General features: G+C 44.1%; 1 protein-coding gene across 2 annotated transcripts; it reads left to right on the top strand.

The window, feature by feature from the left end:
• LOC311273167 (inactive phospholipase C-like protein 2) lies at positions 1–27,626 on the top strand. Of its 2 annotated transcripts, XM_084380078.1 has the most exons (12): positions 2–888; positions 10,999–11,100; positions 11,314–11,463; positions 11,600–11,760; positions 13,122–13,590; positions 13,712–14,935; positions 15,359–15,608; positions 15,731–16,017; positions 16,862–17,065; positions 19,051–19,126; positions 26,019–26,128; positions 26,308–27,626. In XM_084380078.1, exons 1-12 carry the CDS (start codon positions 643–645, stop codon positions 26,464–26,466), a joined length of 3,438 nt encoding a protein of 1,145 aa, XP_084236204.1. In that variant the 5' UTR covers positions 2–642; the 3' UTR covers positions 26,467–27,626. The 2 variants fall into 2 exon arrangements, with proteins under 2 accessions (XP_084236205.1, XP_084236204.1); XM_084380079.1 differs by lacking the exons at positions 26,019–26,128; positions 26,308–27,626 and adding an exon at positions 20,622–20,933 and having other exon boundaries at positions 1–888.

The raw sequence follows: 27,626 nt of genomic DNA, 5'->3' as shown, positions 1-27,626 counted from the left end.
GATTATAACTGATCTGTGAACCCTAAAGTCATTTATTAAACATTAATAGAAAGGAGCACCGAGACATACACACTTGGTTGCTGTGGAAACGGAAAAGCAGAAACCACCCACTCATTTAACAGATGATGATACAGCTGCTGCTGCTGCTGCTGCACATAGACACCCAGTGACTGAGCACAGACGACAGCAGGAGCTGGTCCAAATGTAAAAAATCATCATCATGTACACACAGTTGTGTGGCGGCGGCGGCGGAGGAGGAGGAGGAGGAGGAGGCGACAGGCTCCATCTACGTTTCCTGAACGCAAGCGCACACCCAGCTGTCGAGGAGCTGCGATGAGTTATTGGCGGCGGACTTCTGGAAGGTGTGTCAGTCACTGCTGTCGCTCAGCTTTCTCCCCCCAGCGTGTGTGTGTGTAGTGCGTGCGTGTGTGTGTGTAGTAGGAAGACGCTGCGAGAGGGAGAGCGAGAGAGAGAGAGAGAGAGAGAGAGAGGGAGGAGGGGGGGAGAGAAGTTTCCTCTCTTGGCGCACGCTCCGCCGCTTGCTCACTTCAGACGATGGCACGTCCGTGTCCGTGTGCAGCGCCGTTGCGTCCGGAGCCCCGCTGCTTTCAAGACAACTGAGGAAACCCGGCAAGTGTCACCATGGCTGAATTTGGAGGGAACAAGAGCTCCGTCGGTCCACCGGTTGCTGGCTGGAAAGCTGCGTCAGGAGGAGCCGGAGTGAGCCTGGAGACGCACCGAGGGGAGCCGGTGTCGAACGGGAACTGCAGCGCGTCAGACACCGTGAAGAGGGTCCAGAACGAATCCGGCTGCGAGTCCCCGACGTGGGAGAGCTCGGGTTCGGATTCAGCCACCAGACCGATCCCTCGACGCAGCAGTCTGATCAAGGTAGGCCATCACACCCAAGAGATGACAGCTCATTTTTAAAAAAAATAATCCAAAATAAGACTATAATATAGAATCAAAATCATGCAAACTGTTGCTGTGATGACTCCACGGAAGATCACAAAGTAGGGTTACTTCAACACCACAAGCCCCTGCAGGAATGCTAAAAAATTCCAATAAGTCATGCACATGGTGACCTAACACACACACGCATGCACGCACACACGTACACACGCACACACACCTCACCCCATACAACTGTAATCAACCTGCAACCTGAGAATGAACAGTTAACACACTGTCACTCTGCTTCCTGTCAGCTTCCTCTCCCATCTGTGACGAAGAGCAGAATAATCAGTCACCTCATCTCACTCACATGTCAGCACTGTGAGGAAATTCATTCAGATGAGCAGAAGAAGTTTTTTTTTTTTTTCCCTTGGCCAGGCTGGTGTCACACTCAGGATGAGTTCAGACCCTTGACTGACACCACATGACTCCTAATCAGTATTAACAAAATGCTCAGTTGAGGAGATTTTCAGCCGTACGTGTCACACAGAGTCAGTGTGTGCAGGCGAGCTTTTTGTTCCAGCCTCAGACGGCAGCAGGCGATGTCACTTATTAGCACTCCATCAGCTCTGGAGAGGAGGGGGAGGAACTAATAAGTGAAACCACCTGCTGTAGTCTTTGATTAGAAGAAGGAATTGCATTCTCTCCGCCCTCTGCGGCTCACACTTGAATACCCCTGTCCAATTAACCCCACCGCCTGCCCTGATCTGAGCTCACATTTAAGCAAGTTTACAGTTTATACGTGTAAAGCCCTCGACGCAGATTTCACACTTACTTAACAGTTCACGTTTTGCCACAAAAGCAGTTTAAAGCGTTGTTGTATCAATAACATCTAATCAATAACTCATCCCCCAGACTTTGTTCCTTTTATGGCCTGGGCCTCGGGCATGTGGGAGGTCTCATATTGATCTCTAGTTGCTGCTTGTCTCCAGAGCTGCGGCCTGCAAAGACATGACTATTCGAACATGGCTTCTTCTGCCCTTGATTGGCTCACGCTCAACGAGACAGGAAGCCAGCCAGTTGGCCAATTTCCTCGCACAGTTAATGTTGCAATATTGCTATTAAGTCATGAGCAGTTGGTGAGGACACGTCCCTTTCTCTTTCAGTGGAGCACGCACGCACGCACACACACACACACACACACACACACACACACACACACAAACGTTTCTCACCTCCTTGCCCACACACAGGCCTGCTCTTGTTTTTCTTCTGTTTGTTTCGAAAGTGCAGCCAGCCTGACATGGAGGATTTAAAAACACTCTGTTTGCCTGCATGAGGTTCTGCCATCTCACGCTGGGTTGGAAATGGTGTTGAACAAGTCCTGGGTGCTTCCTGATATCCACCGCCGTGTTTGATGTGTGCTGTTAAATGGACATTTTACCCCAAAACACCTATTTTTCCTCATACCTGTAGTGCTATTTATCCATCCAGATTGTTTTTGGTGTGAGTTGCCAAGTTTAGGATATCAGCCATAGACATGTCTGCCTTTCCTTGAATATAATAGAACTAAATGGCACCTGGCTTTTAAATAAGTATTTTAATAAATATAGTCGCTATCGTGAATAGCCTCCATAACTTTCTTCCATCTACTACGGTAACTTTGCTCTGCCTTCGGCGCAGCGTCCATAGCGTTTTACTCGTACAGAAAAGCCTCAGCAGCCCGCTGAGCCCGCTCTGGGATAAGGCAGTTGTGCCCGTTTTTGTACTGGCCAAACCATGTAATTACACCGTCACGTGATGCTCTGAGGCCCCAAAACAAGCTTACGTTGTGAAAGAAGCCTCTGTAAAGCAGTGGATAGAAGACTCTAGTGCGCATGCACCATGGGAAACGCAGCGATGAAGATCTGGGTATTTTCATACGTTATTGGCTTCAAAAAGCGCCACTGAGCAACTTCCATGGGAATGCACACGACTCCGCCTCCAATGCCGTGTCCTGATTTAATGTAGCGTCCTTGGCCTAAACACACGTGAAAACAAGATGCTTTTGAAACATCTGATGAACAATTTAGCTACAAGCTTTTTGAATCGCAACCTCACATCCGATGTGCTGACTTTAACCTCTAACGCTACAATATCAGAAGCGATGCCTCCCTCCTCCTCCTCATCATCACAGGCGCTTATCAGTGTCTAGCTCGATTATTACTCACTAGCAAGAAAGTTATCAGTTTGAAGTGTTTTTGTAATATCTGAATGCCCTCTAGTGGACAGAACGTATGTAACAACCACATGCTGATATTGGCACTGGCAATGCGTAAGCCTTCGTATACAGTGTATAGATACATGTAAATATTGAGTTTGAGTTTTTGTTGTTGAGCTTTTTGAATTTTTAGCACTGTCAAGTTTTATTCTTGTGGCGCTTTGAGCATCACAAGCCGAGTGCCATCTAGTTAAATTACAATTAAGAGAAGGCTGACATCTTTAGGCCTGATATCTCCAAAACTCAGCAACTCACCTCCAAACAATCCACCTGGAAAAACAGCACTACAGGTAGAGAGAAAAATATTTATTTTAGATTTTTTGAATGAACTGTCCCTTTAAATAGCCCCAGGGCCCAGAGCATCACCTTCCCCCTGGGTAGGTCTTTCATGTGCGGTGTGTTTGTATGTTCAGTGGGCACATTTAATGCCGAGAACATTCCCTGACGCAGCAGTGCACATACATTTGTGCCTTCACCCTAAACGTGCTTGTGTTATGAATCGCAAACACCTGAGGCTTTAGATGGATGGAGCTCAGTCCAGGAGCCGAGGAGTTACGCATCCACCTGTCAACACAGCAGTGAGTATTCCTGTGAACTACCCCTATAGCTGAGCTCAGGATTCCACACAATGGGAGTCTGGGTAGATAAACAGGAAACATGACATTCCAGTCTGGTTTTAACAGGAGTCCGGGGATTTATGTCCAGTGTATGTGTGTGTGCGTCTGTGTGCTCTTTTTCTCTTCGGTTGAGGTAATGAGAGTACCCTTAATTGTATCTCTGCAGAATGTTCTTCATGTCCTCCGCTGTCCTCTCATTTATTCTGTCCCGCTCTTCTGTGTGTGCGTGAAGGAGATGCAGGCTCAGATGCTCACTCAGTGTGTGTCTATTTCAAGTTCATCTTGATGTAGATAACCATCAGCTACTCTCTTTTTCTCTTTTAGTTTTCAAACCACACACACACACACACACACACTACACACACATTTAGTCACGCACTGACCTGCCTTCGAGTAAAACACAGCTAAGCAAAACAAATATCTGCTTTCCAGTTCCCTCATTACTCATGAGATCATACACTATAAGACACCCAGTGATACATGGCTGGCATGTTTATGAGTGTGTGTGCGTGTGTGTACGTGTGCACATTGCTGTCCTGTGAAATATCTCAGGGATCTCAGTTTTTCACGAACAAAGAAAAATTGATCCAAGGGGAACTTTAAACCAGTACTTGTCTCAGCTCATAAAGGAGATTTCAAGTTACCTGCAAACTTGAAGGGAATAGTTTGACATTTTGGGAGATATGCTTATTAATATCTATTATTAGTATTATTATCAGATGAAAAGATAAATACACTGGAGCCTGGAGGCAGTTATCTCAGCATTAAGACTGAAAGCAGGGGGAAACAGTTAGCCAGGCTTTGTCCAAGAGTAACAAAATTTGCCAACCAGCAGCACTAAACTAATTTACACGTTATACCTTGTTTGTTTAAAGGAGACCTATTCTGCTTGATCTTTTTCCCTTCCTTCATTGTGTTATAAAGGTTCTTGTGCATGTAAAAGGTCTTGAAAGTTAAAAAGCCAAAAGTCCACACCAAGTGAAAACACTCCTGAAACGCCTTGTCAGTAGTCCCGCCATTAATCCCATAACTTTGTGACATCACACTACATCACCATGTCACACATTTGCATGATGGGGCTTAAAGAGACAGGAGCTAAAACAGAGCATCTCAGACAGAGGGGGAATACAGTGCAACACTGGACAGTACGAGAAAACTGGTGTGTTTTTTGAGCACTAAAGCATGTAAACCTAGTTTATTTGTGCATTTCGGATGTCTTTTTGTGTGTTTTTCAGACTAAGGGAGTGACACTAGCCTTAGGGGTTAACAAGCAGCTGGTTGTTTGAGTCAGAGTAGCCCTCAGCACCTCCTGCTGTTCAAATCAACATCCTTATTTTATTTTAGCCTGCATGAGTACGGCCCTCTGCAGCACAGTGCATAAACCTTCTCACTGATTGTGATGGAGCCACAGGACATTGTACTCTGAGCTACTGGTGATTGAGTCGCTCCACACTCTACATTCGTTGCATACATCCAGACATGCATGTGTAGAGCTGTACAGAGATGTATGTGTGTGTGCATAAGATGTCTGAGTTTTTTGCTTGTATACCTCACCGAGGTATGTGAAAAAACAGCTCGCTGCGCTGATCGCTCAGTTGCCCGACTCAAGCCAACACCTGTTCTCGGTTTTAGCGGCCCTTCTATCTTCGGTTAACGCATCTGTGACGTTTGTCAGCTGAAATCGCGGTTAGCTCTCTGACAAAATGACCTTTTCAAGTCAACCTTTTACTTGTTTCATTTCGTGCAGTGTGTGTGTTTGGTTGTGTGTGTGTGTGTGTGTGCCTGAGTGCACATGGAACTTCAAAGGTTTGAAGCGTGAAAGAGCATCTGCCGCTCTACTTGCCACAAGGGCAGAGGCTCATAGTCACACTGAGCAGTTGATTTACTGTGAACGCTCACCACATTTTCTGTTGAACAATATTCCCATACACTGAATCACTTGACCACATAGTGCTTCCTGTGCGCCATTTAACCCTAATGTCCTGTCTTCTGTTGCAGTCACACACGTGTGCAGCCCCCCACCCAGCACACACACACAGGTCGTCTGATTATTACACACTGTGTAAGTTGTAAAGGCCTTTACTCACGAGGGACGTGGCGAATAAACAGCAGGAATATGCGAAATACAGGATTGCGAATATGTTGCATCAACACTATTGACACTAACAGAAACACAGATTTTCAGTAACATGCATATACGAATTTGCCCCACGTGTACATTATAACATTTAAATGGTACTTCTACTACTGAGCGGCTCGCTGACGGGTAGAGAGAGGTTGTATTCATCATGTTCATCTCAGCTGCTTGGTCTGGTCCTTAAGAATGTATTAATAAGTAAACTAAAGTTTCAAACAAAATAACTAATCAAGAAAGCTGTAGACCAGTAACTCCCATGTTCCCGTGTTCGAGGTCTGAATCGTGGATTTGGAGAATCGTGACAGTAACAGTTAACCGGCACATAGCACAAGCATCAATATTGTTTCTATGTTTATCAGTAGTGTGTTAGTCTATACCTTGTGTTGACTGGTTGACTGGAACTACGGTTTAAACGCGGGCCAATCGGAATTAAGTATTTTCATTATTGATAAGAACTGTATACACACACATAGTCCTAGTGGTGGCTGCTACATTAAATATTAAGTCCAGATAGTAGAGTCCCTTACTTCCTCGAAGGCCTTTTTTTTGCACGTTCCATACATCATCTCACGATCCCAGTAAATCACCTCCTAACCCCCCCCCTGGTGGTGTGGTGCTCCGGGGTGAGAGGCACTGGAGTAAACTATGCCATTAATCATCCATCACCTGGCGTCTTCACCACACACAAGGCTGCGGGGAAGACGGTTCAGCCTCCCCAACAATTCTCACTCCTCCATTCTTTATTTTGTCACGACTAACAATCGTCTCTCTTTCTCTGATTTTCCATCTGTCTTAATTAGCGGTTCAAAGACGACGCCCACTAATGACCTACATCTTCATTCATGCTGACTCGGAGATGTTGTAATTACCGTAACGGGCATACAAACATACGCTCTCATACATCACACCATACAGTCATGTAAGCTGGCTAATGAAGGCACAAGGCCATGCTGGTGCCGGCAGGCAAATACCAAGTGCAGAGGCGCTGTGACTGTACACACGAAGACAGATCTGACAGAGAGCTTCTTTATTTATTTCTCATCCATCTTCTAGCTCATTTTCTCTTTTGTTATTATCTATATCCTTCTCTCATATTTCAACTTTCTGTGATGTCTCTCTGTCATCTCATGTGTCTCTGATAACTGCTTCTAATCTGTTCTGCCGCACACTCACCCACATTTCTCTCACCCTTCATCCTTCCCCACATCTGTCTATCTGTGCGTACAGTTCAGTCAGTCGAGATGTCTTACAGGAGCGCAGGCAATCTCATAGCAGCGTGTAATTTTCTAAATGTATTCACAGTGATCTTTTAGTTATATTTCCATCAGATATAAATTGGCGAATGAAATAGATGTTGGACATTTTTGGTTATTTTAACCTTAAAAAAAAAGTTGCTACAATCGATAATAATATGAAAGGAATCAGTGTCGTTGGGGACACTTTCCAGCTGTGTTCGTGGCAACCAAGAGGTAGTATTGTATTCAACAGGTTGTTAACGTCTAAACAAACATTTTCTTTTTCTCCATGGCAACCATTGAAAAATAGATCTGAATACATTTGAATGGGTTTCAAGGTCTCAATGTTTGTCACTTGTTGAACTCGTAAAAGTGTCAAACCTAAAAATAACAGATACTGTATCACGATAAAGTGACAGTGACATACGGAGACATCCGGCCTTACTGTGTCACCGTATCAGGAATCCTTTCCGTCTTTCTTCTCTGTGTTGTCACTCGACGCTCGGTGGAGCCACAGGAAGCTCTCTGCGACTGGCTGACAGGCGGCTTCCTGTTTTGAAGCGCAGTGGTGGTTTTGGAGACTCATCTTGCTCTCAGAGAGAAAAACAAAACGAGACCTTTGTGACGGAGACATTCAGTACATTCTGACGGAGATTGAGTTAAATGGAATTTGAATTTTATCAGGGGAACGGAGGCTGGAATTGTTTAGCTGTGTGTGTGCGTGCGTGTTCGTGCATGTGCGTGTGTTTTTTCATCTCTAATCTGGTTAGACAGTGTTTTCCCATTTTAGAAAAACCAATAGATTCTTCATCTTTGTTATTTTATTCAGATGTTTATCTACTTGCGGGGTAATTTGTGCCCTCTCTAGTTTTCTCTTGTAAGGAAAATTTAGGTTTTTGGAGTCTGCAGTGACGTCAGCGTCGTTTGATTATGTGTTTGAGCTCTTGTCTCTGTCAGTTATTTATGTTGTCGGCAAACAGAGGTGCAGGATGTGCAGGACGGCCTCCGCACAGGAGATAATTGAATCCCAACTGTTGAACAGGCCTCTTGGACAATCCTGGTGTTCCCCCTGCTTCAAACGCAGCTAGTGTCAGGCGCACACCATAGGAGGTTTATTAGATTACGGTAGTTTTACAGCAAAACAGGGTTGCAGCGTTCTCCTAAACAACTGAAGTGGATAGGGACTTGAAACAAACCAAAAAACACAAACATAAAATGGCTCCATACAGTTCGTCTGGTGTAATCTGAGTCTCAAGAAGCACCGACATCCCAAATTGATTTGAAAAGACGGTGTTTACACTCTTTTTTTAAGCCAAAATCTTCACTGTAGCTGCTAAGCTAAAAGCGTAGTTGCAGCAACAAGTGCTTCTGTTTGATCTGATGTTACATTTTTGGTCTTTGTTCTATTATCTAAACTTCGTAGATATAAAAAAATGTTTTTTGTGTGTGCGTTCTTTATCGCTGGATGTTGTGACTTTCCAGAGACTACTTGACTTTAGCTCGATAGCTAAAATAAAGATTTCTGCTTAAAAAGGGTGAAAAAAAGCATCTTTTCAAGTCAATTTGGGATCTCGGTGGCTTGGAATTTTCATTTTTTGGCTGAACGGTTCCTTTAAAGAGAGGTTCCCATAGCCTCAACATGATTTCTGTCCATTGCTCGTCTATTAATCAGGGCTGACGTGTTTGTTAGTAGTAACATCGTATACAGAGACCCTGTTATTTATGTGAACTTTCCTAACTGGGTGACGCGCGCACAGCTCTTGGTGCCGATACAGCCACAGTGGGACCATTACCAATGTCACACACAGAGGGAGAGATATAGATTGAGACCAACATTCATCTGCGGTACCCGTCAACGCACTGCATGAAAGGAAAAGGAGAGAGTGACTGATAGAGTCGGTACGGTATGCTTCTGCGTCAAGGTGCGTGTGTCTTTTGATTTAAGTCAATAATGTTAGCCCTCGTTCTGCGTCGCAGAGGAATTTCCCACGAGGTTTCAGAGGACATTTCAGATGCAGTGCTGTTTTTTCAAAATAAATTACTTTTAAGACTGAGAAGCCTGATTAGGTTTTTATATTTTTCCCCTGCTGGAGGGGTGGAGCTGTGTCTTTATATCTGAGTTAAATTTAGAGGCGTTGCTGAAGCACTCCGATGGGGGGGAGCTTTTTAATGAGAACCCAAAAATCAATTATCTCAATTACAAGTCAGCGTTTTATTTTGCTAATGCATCACCTTTCACCTAATACCTTTTATAGGGGCTCAAATTCAGAGCTCCTCCTCTCGCTTTCCCTTCCTGCAGTTTTCAGAGTAACATTGGAAGACGGGGGGTCTCTACTATCTCCCTCTCTTCACACCCCTTTCGCTCCATCTATCCTGCCCCAAGGCACTAGAGGTATTTTTAGAGCACCACCTCCCGCCCCTCACCACAGCAGCTCAGAAAAACTTGTCGCCATTGGAAACACTTCTCCATCCTAATGAGGCGATTCGGAGAGGATTTGTGATGGTTAGGCGGCTTCCGTTCCCTCCGAGGGAAAACCTTTTCATCCTCTATGAATCAAGCTTCCCCTCTTTCACGTGTTCATTCATATTCTTCAGATGAAACACAGCTCAGGTCTTTCTTTCTCTTGTCTCCTTTTGCCTTTCATATCCCCCAGATTTCCTTCAAAAGAAGGGTTGCCTCTTTTCTTCTCTCATAAAAGACCCGAGTGCTCTTGAGGTTCATATGAACGCTTATTTGAATGAGATCAGATATATGCTGATTAGTAGAGATTAATCAGCCACTGATCAGTATTCATGTTCATTATAGATATGAAGATGTTGATCAGCCTACTGGGGATCAATTGGACTTAAACAGCAGTCCAAAACGGCTTTGAGAGGCAAAGATATGACCTTTATGCATTTGTTGGCGACAGATCAACAGGCGGCTGGATCTTCTTCTGATTCAAATATTTTATACACGTTTTCCACCATTTCAGAAGAACTTTGTGAAGGAAATCTCACATAGGCTGTGCTGATTAGTGTTACATTTAAACTTTGCTTTTTATTTTAATTCAAATTTTGTACAGATGAAACGGCTGTAGACAGAAAATTAACTGGAAACTTTTGATGATTGATTTATCCTTCAAAAAGGTGCAGTGTGTAAAATGAGGCCAGCGTTTTGCGTGATATATGTTAGTAAGACAGCAGTATTTTAAGCATGTGGGTGTTTGCCGCTTCATTCACTCTACTTAGGATTGACTCAAATACAATTATGTTACCCTGCTTACCCTGCCTTAAATTAGCTTTAATGAAGACTTTGATTAGATTTTATCAGGACTATAATATATCCATAATTGAATAAGCTCTGCCACGTATATGCTTTTATCTGTCAGTGTAAGGATCTCTGTGGGCCTGACATCTGATCGGTCAATAAATCAGACGGATGAGCTGTGATGGTGAGCTCAGATAAACTGATTGGGTCTGCCAGTGTCGTCGTGAAGGGGCAGAATTAGAATGCTGCAGCCCGCTGCCTCTGTCTCGTCAGGTATGATTAATGGTGTAATGGTGAAGGGCAAGGGCAAGCAAAGGCTTTTAGCATCAGGAAAAACAATAACAGATTGGGAGGAGGAGGCTTTATGTGGTAGAACAAATAATCTGTGTTTATGTATGGTTATATAAGCTGATATGCCCTTTAATCCTCTGAGATCCATTCAGCACGGGAAAAATGTTTGTCATGCACAAGCAAAAGATAGTCTTCAGAGGGATCACTGTCTGTCTTTCTCTCTAAACTCATTTTCTTCTTATTACACCCCCCTTCCTCCTCCTCTCTTTATCTCCCCCGTCCTTCCTTTCATCCTTTCTTCCCTCCCTCCTCATCAGGATGGGTCACGTGCTGGTCGGGAGAGGAAGAAGACGGTGTCCTTCAGCAGCAGCCTGTCAGAGAAGAAGATCAGCAGTGCTGCAGACTGTATTCACTCCATGGTGGGCCATCTACAGTGTGACCCTTTACATAAAATATAAGTTTTACATACCTTTACATGAAATATGTAATGTGCAATGCATGCATGAAGGGGTTCTGTTAGATCGCAGGCGTCCGAGCCGTCAAACGCTGAAAATAGCTTATCAGAAGTGAAATGTAGTGAGTCCTGCACTGAAAGTCAATGAATGACATCTTCATCCATGTCTTGCTTTCAGGTTGAGGGGAGCGAGCTGAAGAAAGTCAGAACCAACTCCCGTGTTTACCAGCGTTACTACCTGCTGGACACGGGCCTCCAGGCTCTGTGCTGGGAGCCATCCAAGAAGGAGTCGGACAAAGCTCGCATCTCTCTCGCCTCCATACGAGAGGTCAAAAACTTTCTGAATCTGCCCTTTATGAATGTCCTCATTGATTATTATGGTCTAACTAAGGCAGCCATATGGAATACAACAGTTGATTTGTTTTTATTGTATCTGATGTGTCTCTTATGGTGTCAAATTCTAGGTACGGACAGGTCGCAACACAGAAACCTTCCGCACCAGCGGCGTTTATGAGCAGATTTCAGAGGACTGTGCATTCTCCATCATCTATGGGGAGATGTATGAAAGCTTGGACCTGGTGGCCAACTCTGCTGAAGTGGCTAACATATGGGTGACTGGCCTAAGGTATGACACAACAAAGAACTGGGAGCAGTCTGTAGCAGTAGTGTATATGAAAGACACGACAATGAAATTCCTTTTTTGTTATATAAAGCAGGCTCGGTCAAGATATTGTTGATTTTTTGGTGATTTATTAGTAAACACTAGTCCACCCATGAACTGAAATGTTATTATTATCTTATTTCCCTTATTGTCAGTCCAAACTTTGGTGATGCTTTCTCTATGTACACTTAACACCCAGCAAAAGTTAATCCTAATGCCAGCCGCCTGTTAAACAACAGACATGCTGAGAAACTGGTTCGTACAGGTGCCAAAAGAAAAACACTGACATACCTGTTTGCTGTATTTTCATCAGTGTCAGACCAAAAACAGTCCAGCAATGAGATAATGCAGGAGGCTAGGTTTGTTGGGCCCGTTTCTTCTGATGCTGATGAGATGACAGTGACAGTATTAAGCAACTGAAGAAAGCAACTGAAGAAAGTTATCACGGTGGCATCTAATTTATGCAGCACCTTACAGGATGACATTGTGTTTTGTTTCAGAAAAGTTAAACCAGGCTCAACTTTTTTGCCAAACTTCTTTCTTTTTTTTTGTTTTTGTTTTTTGCCGTAGCCCTCTGCATCGACACCCCTGCTGTGTCGGCAGACTGGCCTATCGTAATGAGTGAAAATGATTTTTTTTTTCACATGGGGCTAAAATTGGTCTTAATCTAGCTGTAGTCAAGTCTATTTTTATTCATATAGCCCAAAATCATAAATTACAATTCACCTTAAAATAGGGGTCAAGTCTTGAGACCCCAACACACCAAACTGTCATCAAAGAACAAGCTGCGACTAGCTGCCAACTGTTGTGTTGCCTCATGTCTCCTTTATCTCAGCCAAAAAGCTGCACTTGAACACACAGCAAAGATAAACACCTGGCGGCCAATAAGCTTGGACGCTCTGTGCCTGTGTGAATACCTCTCTGCCAATAAACACACCATTGACATGATTAAGCAGCATGTGTCGACCACTCTCGCTGCTATAGTCACTCCAAATGGAGAATATATCTGATAAAAAAGTTGCAAATTGTACTGACAAAGAGGCAGAGGAGAAAAATAAGGAGGAACGCCACTAAATGTCTTTTCTGCACTGATCCACCTACCTGTACAGCCAATAACAGTGATTTGACATGAAGATCAAACAATGATGACAAAAATTTCGTCTGAGATGTGCTTTTTGTAAAGGGTTATGACAGGAAGTGATTTTACTTTAAACAGAGTCTACTGCTGCTGCTATTTTAGTTTAGATAAGTGTAAGCATAATACTTGTGATGTAAATGAAAATGTTGCATCGACTCATGTTTATTCCTCTCACATCCTCCTCCAGGTATCTGATGCAATACGGGAAACATGCGCTCGACATGCTCGCCAGCAGTCAGGACAGCCTTCGGCATGTCTGGCTGGAGCAGTTGTTCTCCTCTGCAGCTGAGTCGGACGGACAGGAAGACGTCGATGAAGGGATCCGCTTGCAGTCAGCTGTTAATTTGATACAGAGCGTGAACCCTGGGGTGAACGGCCACAAAGTGGAGCACAGGTTTAAGGAGCTTCAAAGAGTTAGGGAGAGGATGTGTGGGCTTACCCTAGACAATGGATCTGGAGTGAAAGATCACAGCGAAAACAAAAGACTTATAGGAAGGAACGAGCGGGTCACCAAGCAGGAGTTCATCGAGGTCTTTCATGACTTTTGCACACGTCCGGAGATCTACTTCCTGTTGGTGCAGTTCTCGAGCAACAAGGAGTTCCTGGACACCAAAGACCTGATGAGGTTCCTTGAGGCTGAGCAGGGCATGGCTCAAGTGGGTAACACAAATGAGCCGCACATATAAATCAGGTGTACATTCACAAATGCAATTCCCAGCCTTCTCATTGTATGTCCAACCCCTGTCCAATGTCCCCTTCTCTAACTATGTCCTTTAGGTGAGTGAGGAGACCAGCCTGAAGCTCATCCAGTCCCACGAGCCATCTGAGGAGGGCCGGCAGCAGGGATACCTGTCGCTGGACGGCTTCACCAGCTACCTCACTTCGGCAGAGTGCCACCTCTTCGAGAGAGAGCATGACATCGTGTGCCAGGACATGTCCCAGCCTTTGTCTCACTACTACATCAACTCCTCCCACAACACCTACCTCATCGAGGACCAGTTTCGAGGTCCATCCGATATCTCCGGCTACATCCGCGCCCTCAAGATGGGCTGTCGATGTGTGGAGGTGGATGTCTGGGACGGCCCTGGTGAGGAGCCGGTTGTGTGTACCGGACACAGCCTCTCCCCACCACTGGCCTTGCGTTGTGTGTTAGAAGCAATTGGAAAATATGCATTTGTGGCATCGGAGTATCCATTAATTGTATGTATTGAGAACCATTGTTCACATCAACAGCAGAAAGTGATGTGGCAACATCTCATGAGGATACTCGGGGAGAGGATATACACAGATATCCCAGACGAAGGGGAGTCATACCTACCCTCGCCCCATGCCCTAAGGCACCGAATCCTGCTAAAAGGTAAAAAGCTGGGGCCAGATTCTGATGTAGAGGATGGGGAGGTAAGTGAGGAGGATGAAGGGGCAGAGATGTGTCAACGGTTAAAAGCGGCTAACAGTGGAGGGACTACACCTGGAGGAAACGAGAAGGACACGGTACAGAAAAGTGTCTCTTTCACAGCGGTCACTCAGTCTAATCCTCCTCATCTTCCTCCCAAACGTTTCCAACTCTTGAAGGAGCTCTCTGACCTTGTAACTCTTTGCTGCTCGATCCGCTTCACTGACTTTCAGACATCATCCGAAGAGCAAAAATCTTGGGAGCTGTGTTCCTTTCACGAGACTCTGGCTTTGCGTCTTGCGAGCGAAAGCCCCGGTGACTTTGTAAATCACAACAAGCATTTCCTGTCACGGGTGTACCCCAACCCCATGCGCATTGACTCAAGCAACATGAACCCTCAGGACCTGTGGAAGTGCGGCTGCCAGATTGTGTCTATGAATTTTCAGACGGCAGGACTGATGATGGATCTGAACACGGCCTGGTTCCGGCAGAATGGGAGCTGTGGTTATGTCCTGCGGCCGGCCATCATGCGGCAGGAGGTGTCTTATTTCAGTGCCGACACCAGAGACACGGTGCCTGGTGTGTCTCCGCAGCTGCTGCATGTGAAGGTATGGTGGAATAGGATCCAAACTTTGTAGATTTGGCCATCATTCTCTAGGGTAATAATAATATCTGGGAAAATGGCTGAAAATAAGTCAGGCAGGTTTTAAAGAAACCACGAGTTAGTGATGCATAAAATTACATTTCAATTGCGCTAACTTTCACTTTCACTTCCAAACAAAGGTGTTTATTTAATTGGTGGCTTGTTAATAGTTTGACCTTCTTACAGCTCATTTCTTACCCTGTTGGATCTCAGCAATTAACAGCACCTGTTTGCAGGTGAACATATTGTCACAATAACCCAGAAGTTAATGGCCAAAGATACAAAAATAAGACAGCAGTTGTATTTAACTGCAATAATCCTCTATACTCATGATAATGCTCTGAAGACCAATAATGCGTGAATAACTTTGTGTCGATCCATCTACCAGGTGATAAGTGGCCAGAACCTGCCCAAGCCAAGGGGTTCGGGGGCCAAAGGAAACGTGGTGGACCCCTACGTGTACGTCGAGATCCACGGCATCCCAGCTGACTGCACAGAGCGCCGCACCAGGACGGTGACCCAGAATGGGGACAATCCCATCTTTGACGAGAGCTTTGAGTTCCAGATCAACCTGCCGGAGCTCGCCATGGTTCGCTTTGTGGTGCTGGATGATGACTTCATCGGGGATGAGTTCATAGGTTGGTGTTAGAGTCAGAGGTCAGATTACTGTAAATGAATTCGACAGTGATTTGTATATGAGTGGATCAGGTTTTCATATTCCTTTGAAAGGCTTTGAAATTAAAACTCCCGACTACCACAGGTCAGTACACCATCCCTCTGGAGTGTCTTCAGCCGGGCTACCGACACGTACCGCTCCAGTCTCTGACCGGGGAGGAACTTCCCCATGCCAAGCTGTTTGTCCATGTGGCTCTCACCAATCGGAGAGGAGGGGGGAAGCCTCACAAAAGAGGACTGTCTGTGCGGAAGGCCCGCAAGGGGAGGGACTACACGGCTCTGAGGGACCTGGGAGTCCGGGCTGTCGATGATGTTTTTAAGATGGCTGCTCCTCTGCTGAGAGAAGCTACTGACCTGAGGGAAAACATGCAGGTGAGAGGAGTGAATTCATGGCATGGTATTTTTATTAAGTCATTTACCAAACAAAAATATACTGGTTCCTGATTGAGAAATGTGGTGATTTTTATTTATTTATTTTTTATTTGGTTTAAATTGAATATCCAACAGCCCCTGGTGGTAAGACTACACAAACAACATTAATAGATGTCAAATTGGTGTCTGGGACATTTTCTTGACCAAAAATGAATTATGTAATTGAAAAAAAGCGATGAAAAATGAAAATAATTGTTTGGTGCAGCCCCCAAATAATGTGCTCGATAAATGTTTATTACAAAGGAATGAGGAGTAACTTGGATGTCTCATTTCTCTTGATCATTATCAATGTATTCAGGGATGATTGCGTATCCAACAACAAACAGAGGGAAACAAAATACTGGCACTGGTGATGCATTTTCTGCAATTGTTGAAAGCTGATCCAACCTTCACGAGCCAGGCAGCCATTTGTTCTGTCGGTGCTTGTGTCACCCTGAGGCAATAAAACAGTAATTATATGTTCAGTCAGTGGGGTGAGACTGTTGGCATCCAACATCTCTTGATTTCCTCCATTTCAACCTGAACAACTACCACGGCACAACAGCAACGGGAGAGCGAATCAACTGTCGAAGAGAAAGACAAACAGCTATCTTGCAGAAGTGGGTTTTGATTATGTGTGTGTGTGTGTGAGAGAGAGAGAGTGAAAACAAATCTTGCAGGAGAAATGTTTGACCTCATTCTCTGTGTCGTTGTTCCATCGCGGTCAGGAAATAAGAACGATTGTGAAAGACTTTGTGTGTGTTCGTGTTTAAATGTGCAGATGTCCTCTCCTTGTTTCCAACAGAACTCGGTAGCAGTGTTCAGGGAGCTGTGTGGGGTGTCCGTGGTGGCTAACATCATGCAGTGCGTGCTAGCTCTGGGCTCCAGGGTGTCAGGACCAGACGGGGTGCCTTTGCTACTGTTTGACCTCCGGGACCACTACCCCACCCTGGAGCCACAGGGGCCGCTGCCCGATGTCCTTCGCCGGGTCGTCTCCACCTACGAAATGGTGAGGAAGGAAGAGAGTTAATATGCTATGTATTTCAGAGGCTCACATTGCTGAAATGCATTTAAAGGAAGGAACAGCCAAACAATCTCCCATCTCCTGTCTACTTGACCTAACAATGAAAACCTCCCCTCGCAGACAAAAGCTTCCTTTTCAGCCAATCTATGTTCTTAAACACTCAACTGAGCTCTCATTGTTATGTAGCAGACAACTTTCCCGCTTGTTGTGGCTGTAACCAGGCTCGTAAACACACCAGCGACATCCTCACCTTGGCCTGAATCCAGTCTGTGTGTTTCAACCCAAATAGAGACTTTCCATCGACCCGAGGAGAAAGTTATTTAACAGCGTAAATTTATGTAACGATGTCTAAAAATAAATTCAGACGTCGAGAAAAACTCCCCCGCGGAAATAAATACAAAGAGAGAAAGAGGAAGAGAGAGAGAAAAACGGGGGCAGAGCGGTCAATTGGTCTTTTAGATAACTCAACTAGTCAATAAGGTGGGATGGAACGGTTTGAGTGGGATTAGGATGCTCTGCAAGGCTTTCTCTCATATCTGACTTTAACATATTTCTTTTCAGTCTCTATCTCCATCTCTCAGCCTCCTTTTTGTCCTTTCCTTTTCTTTCCTTCCCTTTCCTTTCCTTTCCTTTCTTTTCCTTTCCTTTCCTTTCCTTTCCTTTTCTTTCATTTCCTTTCCTTTGTCATTAATCTCTCTCAGTTCTTGCCTTGTCTTCTCCCTCTGGGTCTGGTTGGACTGTGGCTGGCCACCATAAGTGGTTTCCTTACAGCTGTGATGGCAACCATATCTTGCAATGTTTAAGTGTTGCTGCGGTAAACGACATTACACCCCCCTTTTTTTGCCGTCCGTCTGGCTGCTGCAATACTTTTTAAATTGATATTTGCTCAAAGTGCACTTCTTCATGTTTCATCTTAGATATATTCCCCAGGAGTCTCCAGGGTAGGATGATGGACAGTCAGGATGAATTGCCAATTTAGAGATACTGTCCAGCGAGCATATGTGATGTGTGTGAGCGTATGTGCGGGAGGGAGATAAATAAATCTGTTTCTAGTCTTATTAAGTTATGATGAAGGTTTCGGTGTATAAACCATGACGCTTTAATTTAACTACGGTTGTTTGTCACTGCTATGCAACCAGCAGCCACACACAGACCTGCGACTGTCTTCTTGTGCATTAGTGTGTATGTTAGGATGTGCACGTGTGTGTCTGTGCGTGAGTGTGTCTCGCCACTTCCGTTTTCAGCCAAGCAGATCAAAGTTGAATACCATTAGCATAGATTTGAATGTCGTTCTGCTAAATGGGTTCCACACCTCAGTCCTGATGCCTGGAGGGGAGAGGCAAACAACAGAGACAGGAAATGGGGATGACTGGGTGTGTGTGCGTGTGTGTGTGTGTGTGTGTGTGTGTGTGTGTGTGTGTCTTATTGAATTGGATCTGGTCAAAGTAGTGTACTGTAGTTAATCCCTTATTTGTCGAACAGCATTTTTTCCTCCCCACAGAGGGGTCACGTCCCAGCAGGGTTGGTGAGAGGAGGTGCAGAATTAATCAGGCAGAAGCTCCTCGTGTCATTCCTGCGTGCGTGTGTTTGTGTGCGTGTGTGCTGTGTGTTGTGTAGTCACTACGAGAAGAACTGACACACTAGTCTCCATGGGTGTCTACACATGCATGTCTATGTATAAATGTGTGTCGACTGTGCATTTTATGGTAAATATGCCTACAGTGTGGACTTCAATTGGCTATTTCTGTCACTTTAACACCCATTAACGTATGCAAACATGTTCAACCGCCATGTAATTTACACCAATCTGTTCTCGCCTCGATATATTCTCCTTATTATTTTCTTTGACAGCAGACAATAAAACACACTGTATGTGTGTTTAACTGAAGGATTTATGCAAGTAAAGCAAAATGGCAAAATTAGTGAATGGTTTATGGTTCACATGCTAATACATGTTTCCCTGTTTGCAGATGGTCCAGGCGAGCAGAGCAGTGATCGAGCTCTCCGATGGAATCCATGACAAGATCCTGCATATACAGACAATGGGTGTGTAGGCGTGTGTGCCTGTGTGTGTGTGTGTGTGTGTGTGTGTGTGTGTGTGTGTGTGTGTGTGTGTGTGTGTGTGTGTGTGTGTGTGTGTGTGTGTAAACGAGGTGTTGCTGCTATGTAGAGCGTGTGTTATGACGTGTGTATAATGAATAGAAGCCGGGCTGTGCTAGCTCATGTTCCTAGTCCACTCATGAAAACTCCCACACAGCCTCTTCAACAGTGCTGTTATCCACACTGCAGTGGTCACTTTTGTCATTAACTTAATACCTTCCTTTCCTTTTCCTTTCCTTTCCTTTTCCTTTAATTTTCCTTTCCTTTTCCTTTCCTTTCCTTTCCTGTCCTTTCCTTTCCTTTCCTTTCCTTCCTCCCACCATATTTCCCTCCGTCCTATCTCCTGCAGATATATCTGTCTTATGCCTCACAGTGTTACACAAGGTCAGCCGAGTCTTTAACTGGCCCAGTTCATCAGTATGTTTTGGACGGAGAGGGTTTAAATTGGCGCAGCTCCTGTCATCGATCAGCGTTCAGTCTCTTAAGCGCAGGGCACAGTATCTGACCTGCTCCTATCATTTCTGTGATCTTTGGCAGAGGTTTGTTTACTTCAGCTGGGCCCCTTGGGTCATCTGACATTAGTCAGCCAGACTGTCGTCATAGTGGCAATAAACAACCCCACACACACACACCAGCACACACACACACACTGCTTACATCCCCTTCCTAACCCCGGCTCAGTCTTCAGCTGTCACCCAGCAGACACTGTGATTGGCATTTGGAGATGATAGCCAGTGACTTTGAGCAAAAAATAAACACATTCACGTCATTTATATGATTCTCAGGGTGCTGGATAAAAAAAAAAAAAAAGCTGCAGGTACAGACGTCACATGTTTTCAAAAGATGACTCTTGGGGCATATTTAAGCATCATTAGGCTTCATGAGACTTTCTTGGGTTGAAATGCCTGTAAAACTCAAAACTGTCAGCTTTTAAATACCACCCTCGGGAGGAGTGTGAATAGAAAATAAGGAATTAAGATAAAGCTGGAGCAAATTGATATTTCGAGAGGAAGATAAGGGCTCAGTTGGGGCCATTGTGGAGACAGAGAGACTATTTGACGGAGATGAATGTTGTTTACAAATTTGCAGACTGCTCCACTTTACTCCGAGACAACTCATCGCGCCCGCCGCCGAACTTTATTTTAGGATTTCTGGGGCTGCGGCTTCACTCGCTGATCAAATACTTTGTGACATATTCATCCGTTTTTGCAGCTTGGACTGCAGCAGAGGACAACCGCTGCTGAGATCCTGTCGCATTATATTACACTCTATCATAGATCTTTTTTATTTCACGTGTGATCCCTTGTAGCAATATTAGTGAATAGAGTGAGATTTGGGAGTGTGATAGCCCAGCCCTGTGCCGTCGGCCCGTTGCCAGTACGTTGATCTGATAAAGAGCTGCAGCAGAGTCTCATGAACAAAGCTCTTCCTGTGTGTACAGAGTAAAGATGGCGATCAGGTGATCCCAAGGCGGAGGTCCACCTCTCTGTCTTGGAGGAGGGGGTGGGCAGCGAGAAGGCATAAACAGGTCACACAGAGCCATGGGACGGATGGTGGCAGAGATGGATGTCTGGAAGTTACATCAGAGCAGGGAGATGAAACGGAGAGAGGGAGAAGAAAGCCGTGGGAAGATGAACGGCAGAGATGGATAGCTAGAGGCGACGCTGAGAGGAAGACAAGAAAAACCGAGGGAGAAGAGAGAGGGAATCCACAAGAGTATATCAGGATGTGTTGGTGTGTGAAAGGCTTGGTTTATCCAAACTAAAAAACATGTATTGTCTCAGTTTTAGTGGTATATAATCATGCAGATAGTTTTGGTTCTATTTAGCCAGGTTTTCTCTTTATCACTTTTTAGATTGAGAAAGATTTTATAATAAGTCACTCCAGTAACACGACACTGTAAAAACAGTTTTTGTCTGATGATGGGTGAGATCAGACGTGCACTCTCTTGTAACCACACCCAACAGTGGCTCTGCTTCCATGAATGTATTTTTTATGCACATCTTCAAGTATTGCTTTAGCAAAGGTTGATGCAAGCAGCAAAATTAGTAAAAACAAAAACAAAAAATGCTCCTGGAGAAGAAGAAGAAGAAGAAGAAGAAGAAGAAGAAGAAGAAGACGGATTTTATTTCTTCTTGTTGTTCTTTGTGGTTTATCGGCAGTTAGCACACAATTGGTTTCACTCAACCACATCTGCTTCTTTTTTTCCGTTTGTTACAGCCATACATTACGCATCCTGCACCAACAAATACCTATTTAACTATATTTTGAGAAGCCTAGTTGATTGGCTCTATATCAGTTCATGGAAATGAACCTAATTCACACTTTATTTATTTTTTTGTTTGTTTTACATTTTTGCAACATTTCAGAAGTTTGCTTCAGATTTGCACAACAGTCAGGAAGCACTGCTACTGATGTCGCAGCTTTCTGTTAACACCCTGGAGTACACATCTGCGACCCTGCAACAAGGTGTGAAGTTCAACCCCTCGAACCCCTTGTTTTGTGTGTGTTGTTCAGAGGGCAATGAGGTTGCCCTCTCAACACACTATTCTTGGGGCCCTATTTCTTTGGTAGAACGAAGGATGAAAACGTGTTTATCAAGAGTAGTTTCTGTCGCTGTTCAGTTTTTCGATGCTGTGAACGCGGCAAATAAAAATGACCTCTCAGTGTTCTCAGTTGGACACACTTTGTAATGGTGACATCGCTTTGAGATTCCCTCAAACAAACAGCGAGGCAGCAAATAAAAAAACACCCTAAATAAAGAGGGGAAACATGGATCCGCAAGGAGTCACATGAAAGAAAGTGACATGAATCATATGCTTTGGCCTTCACACCCACCAGATGTCAACCTCTGGGAGATGTTGGAGCTGCGTGTCAGACAGCACTCTCCGCCACCATCATCAAAACACCAAATAAGGGAATGTCTTTCGGAAGAAAGTCCCTCGTGGAGGCAAGGTCAAGGAGCATGGAAGCTCTTCGTGAAGACACTTTTTGTCGGTTTCTACCTCAATTTTTCACCCATCTGTGTGATTGTTTGTGTGAACTGACCCTTTAAGAACCTCACTGAGCAGCCGCCTCCTTTATCCACTCCTGGATATATAGATTCTTTACACTTAACGAGATGCTCATGATTATATTTGCCTGCTTGTTTCTTAACGCCATCATGCTGGAAGTCGGACCTGCAGGTCTTCCCTCTCTCGTCACGACCACTCACAGTTCACATAGAGGACAGGAAGTGAAGGTGACGCACGTCCTGTTACGTCCTTCTTGGACGGCCCTGAAGGCTATTTTGGCCTGCGGGTTAGGGTGTTTGTCTGTGTATGAACACTGTGCCAGTATTGGCTTGGAAATAATGTTCCCTCCATTGGCTTCGCTTGGTTTCACAGGGAAATAGACACACACACACACTCAGACAGATATACACACTACATTGGCACGTAGGCTTCGAGTTGCCTAGCAACCGTGCAGTAAAGGTTATTATTCAGGCAACTTCTGTAGGTGTGTGTGTGTGTTAGTGAATGTGGAGTAATGACAATGTATGTGTGTGCAGGTGTGTCCATGCTTGCGGTGACAGAGAGGGATTATGTGTGAGGAGCCGGTGAATTATACTCACACCCAATCTGTTTACTCTCTCCTCTGAGTGTGTGTGTGTGCGTGTGTGTGGTCCACAGCCTGGCATGTTAAACGTCTGGGCTCACGATGATGGCTCTTGGTGATGGGTGCTCGTGTTAACCCACTTCCGGGTTTCCATGGTAACAGTGGGACAGTGGCCCGGGGCGGTCAGTGCGAGCCAGACACACAACACAACTCATTGCACATAGTCTTAACTAGCCGGCGGCCTGACTTTCTATGACACTCCCTCCCTCTGTTTCTCTCTCGGTATCTTTCTTCATCTGTCTCTCAGATGTTCCAACATCTTGACATCATCCTATTTTTTGTTGCTCATTCTTTGTTTCTTCTTCTCCTTCTTCTCTGTGAACATTGATCCTCAAAGGTAAAGTTGAATTTCAGTGAGATTAATTTGAGGTGTTTAACAATATTCATATTGGGTGGCAACGTAGAAAGACTTTGGTGATTAGACCCCGCTGATCGTCATCAAGGCCTGTGTGAAGATAGGATGGAGTCTAGATGCTGGTGGTGGTGGATGATGGAAACTAGAGCATGGATATCAGACAAAAAGAAATGATGTCTGGGTTCAGGTCAGGTTTGGTCAAGGTAATGACATTGTGCTTTCAAGTTATTTTAGTATGGTGTCAAAATACATAAATATAAAGTAAAAAAAAGGTGAGTGAGGCAGCAAACATTGACTTCGTTTTAGCTAGCTAAGGATGGAAGACGTACAGCAAAACTTTTCATTGGGGAACTTTAAGACTACCGACAAACCATGCTGGGAAATCGATGGGTATGGGTATGGAAACTGTTTCTGTTACCTTAGAATGAGAGGGTCCTCTTCCACAGAGTCATCCATGTTACACCTCCATGTTTCTACAGTAGCCCACAACAGACAAACCAAATGCTGGCTCTAGAGAGGGCATTTCGTGTGTGTTTTTTTTTTAAGCAACACAGCTATTTGCCAAAGTATACAAACAGTTATACAACTGTTATGGGTTGATGATAATGGATCCTTTTTTAGACATTTTTTGCCTCCACACGAGTGACAGTGGTTGGCCAGAGGCATTATGTTTTCAGGATGTCCACTTCTTGTTCTCGTCTTCTTCAGGCAATTTCTTCAAATCTGGCACAAACATCTACTTGGAATCAAGGACGAATTGATTAGGTTTTGGTAGTCAAAGATCAGAAGTGCCTTGGCTGCGCGGCCTTTGCAACGTTGCCTGGTTCCATTCCAGCTGCTTAACTTTGCTGCATGTCTCTCTCCCCTGTTCTATGTCTGCTTCTGCCTCTGCTGTCTAGTAAACATGAAAGGTCAAGGTCACGTCCGTCCCATTCTTGTGAGTGAAATATCTCAGGAATGCCATGAGGAAATTTCATTACGTTACATAATGTGCACTTAAGCTCGAGGGTGACCTGGTTTGATTTTGAGTCAAGGTCACTGTGACCTGACAGAAATTGAGGTTTTTGGCCATGAGTTGAGAGTTTTTACACTAATTATGACAAACTTTTACGAAAAATGTCTCATAGGATAAACTGATGAAAACATCCAAAAGGCCAAAGGTCAACTTCACTGTGACATCATAATGTTCTGCAAATACACTTTTGTATTTGCAGAACATTATGATGTCACAGTGAAGTTGACCCTGGCCCTTATTCAACACCACTGGCTGCACTGTAACTCCATCCACATTTTATAATTTGTAGCTTCTTTGTGGCAACATCCATATCTACCGCCATTGCTGCAACTACGACTGTATTCTATCACAATCAGCTTCATTGGCCAGTCATGTGAACATATACAAAGAGTTTGACTCAGTTTTTTTGTTTTTCTCAGTTGCAATAGTCACAGTATTTCACCACAAGATCATTGGTTTTACTGATATTGAGCTTCAGGTGATTGTCGTTGCACCATGTGACAAGGCTCTCTATCAATCCTCTGTACTCCTCTGTGAAAAAACAGTCAAAGTGAAGACGGCATGTTTCTTACTGGAAACGATTCACTGAAATCACACGTTAATAGTGTGATAACCTTCATTTCGCCAAGAACCACACTTTTATTCAATTCCTCTTAGGTCTACACTGCATATAGCAGCTTGTCAAGTTGACAGAGGTATACAACTGTGAGGCAGTAATTCTAATTTTTCCCCATTTCACAGCGTACAGAAAACAAGTAGCTGGTCAGGAACACACACTGAAGTCTATTACAACTGTTTGTTGTTGTGTTGTAGTGATAGTTTGTCAAACTGAGTGGTGTGAAAAGACGTATGTGCTCTAAGCTCTAATTGATGTACAGAAATCAAAATAACCCTCTCTGGGCAATAATAGCGACAGCACTCTCTTGCTAACTCATAAACTGTGTTTAAGACACTACAGCACTTTTATTTGAAATGAGAAAAGAGAAGGCATCATTCCTTTTTTAAACCAAATGTCTGTGGACACATCCAGCAATCACAGCAAGCGAGAGAGATTAGCACTGAGATGATGAAACTTGTGAATCATTTTGAAGGCATGTCTGGGGGGAATGGGAGAAGGGTGAACCAATAAAAGTCACGGCACCACCTCGAATACTTAAAAAATAAACCCAGTTACAGCAACTATATTGCAGTGATGTTCAATTTTCTCACAGTGTACCTAAAAGAAGAAGGTAAAGTCTTGCAATAAAGTCTCAAAAGTAAGATAAAGGTAAATTAAACATATGTTTACAGTAATACTGTATATTATGGGTCGACCAATTACCTGCCTGGACAATTATTGATCCGCTATTTAGAACACTTCTGATTATCAGAATCTGTTTTATTTTTTTTTTTTACTGACGATAACATAAAAGGATTTACATACGTATGTGCTGCTTTGGCTCTGATGCAGCAGGTAACCTGCAAAGTAACTAGTAACTACAGTCATCCAATAAATTTAGAAAGTAAAAAGTACAATATTTGCCTCCAAAATGCAGAAAAGTGGAAGTATAAAGTAGCAGAAAATGGAAATACTCAAGTAAAGTACCTCACAATTGTACTTTATTACAGTACTTGAGTAAATGTCAGCCAATCCATCCAGTGGTCGTTAAGAAATTTTATTTTGTCCAAACTCTTTTGTTTGGATAGTGCTTATTGTGTACAATTACATAAATTACAGGGAAACATGGATGACGTCGGTCTGACTTTTGGAATAAAGTACAAAGCACTGTCCTCTAATCTGCTGTGATGTGTGTGTCTGTTTTGGGCTCCAGCCATGGAGTTTCATGAGAAGCTGCAGAGTCTGGCGGCGAAGGAGGGGCTAAAAGGTCGCAAGGTCAGCCGAGCGCTGGAGAGTTTCAGCTGGAACATCACCATCCTTAAGGTCAGCGACACTCCCCCACACACGCAGTCATACACTCACAAAAACCCAAAACCCAAACAGCCGTAGGGGTGGACCATTAAAACATGTTTTGTCCTCTAACTAGTTACTCATCTTTTTCGCCCTCTGTCCCCTCCCCACTCTGTACTTCTCTCCCTGATTTCCCAATTTGCACTGCTCAGGGTCAGGCTGACCTGCTGAAGCACGCCAAAGCTGAAGTCCAGGAGAACATGAAGCAGGTCCATGATGCTGCTTTGACTGGAAACCTCACCAAGGAGGGTGCAGGAGTGAGAAGAGTCCGCTCCCAAACACGACGAGGTCAGGATGACAGACCCACCTAGAGCGCAAGGGGACCGTCGGCGTAGCGATCAAATGGTCAACAAATGAAAGAGGACGCGACCAAAATTGCCATTGTAGCTGCTGTGACGAACCCTTTTCATGTCATTAAAACTGTTCCGACGTGTTACTCCACCTTGGATGCAGACTTTATGAGACCTAGAGCAAGTTTTAAGAGAAAAGAACGGAAGAGTTGAATGTAAAAGTCTTCAAATTGCAGCCACCATCCACCCACCTGCTGCAGATAACCCTCGAGAGCTGGTAAAGTCAGGGCCCTGCAGAAGATTCATGGCACTGGGGAGATGAATGTAGTTAGATTTAAAGCCAAGGTTCAGTTTATACTGTATTACACTGTAAATACAACAAGTGTCTATTAACCTCTTCTAATGTGCAATGTGTCTCGAAGACGGAGGGAAAATATGTCATTTTTCTGGCACAGTCTGGGATGACTCAGCTCAGCCAAAAGATGTTTCAAAGCCCTTTTGAAAACTGTTGAAATGCTGCCACCTCCACATCTCGGCAGCTTATGTTTCACAAAGCTACTGTCAAGCAACATCAAATAAGGATTCAAATCAAGATCGGGCAACTGAAACACACTTTTCTTTATTATTTAAACGAGAGACAAGCAAAAATCTGAGGATGCTTTAGGTCTTTTAAGGTTATATATCTTGGTGAGGCCCCATTAATCACACTCCTGCTTACTTCCATTAAGCATCTGTAGGTGCTGGATTGCTGCTCTTCAGTCAGTCACCTTGAGGTCCTTCGTCTTGCCATGAAATCTTCCACAAGTATCGTTGACTCGCAGACAGTGTTCTATATTTTTGTATTTTCCCGAAGACCTTGTGCCGATTAAACCACTGTTACCCGCCATAACGATCATACATGTACTGTAAATGTCTGCCTCTAGGGAACAAATACTGTTATGTTGTAAGTGCTTACTTTGTGTGCAAAAAAAAATACACTGTACAGTATTTTAATATGTAATTCTATCCTTTTGCTGTAAAGAGTATTTTATATAAGTTATTGATCCTGAAAGAAAACATTCCAGATTCGTGTTATCGGTGCAGTAGATGAGGCCGACCTGTTCAGCTCTGTATAAGGTTGCAGTTCATGATTACCTTCCTTCATAGTCGGTATGGAAATAAACTAGTTTTTAATGACTGAT

Source organism: Pagrus pagrus, assembly GCF_965226575.1.
Source record: "Pagrus pagrus genome assembly, chromosome: 17".
Lineage (NCBI taxonomy): Eukaryota > Metazoa > Chordata > Actinopteri > Spariformes > Sparidae > Pagrus > Pagrus pagrus.
The sequence above is the reverse complement of the archived record's forward strand: the minus strand, read 5'-3'. Positions and strand labels throughout refer to the sequence as shown.

Coding starts and splice junctions, on each gene's coding strand:
- LOC311273167 (XM_084380078.1), top strand. CDS start 643: ATGGCTGAATTTGGAGGGAACAAGAGCTCCGTCGGTCCACCGGTTGCT. Junction 13,591..13,711: donor CTGAGCAGGGCATGGCTCAA/GTGGGTAACACA, acceptor TATGTCCTTTAG/GTGAGTGAGGAGACCAGCCT. Junction 16,018..16,861: donor ACCTGAGGGAAAACATGCAG/GTGAGAGGAGTG, acceptor TGTTTCCAACAG/AACTCGGTAGCAGTGTTCAG.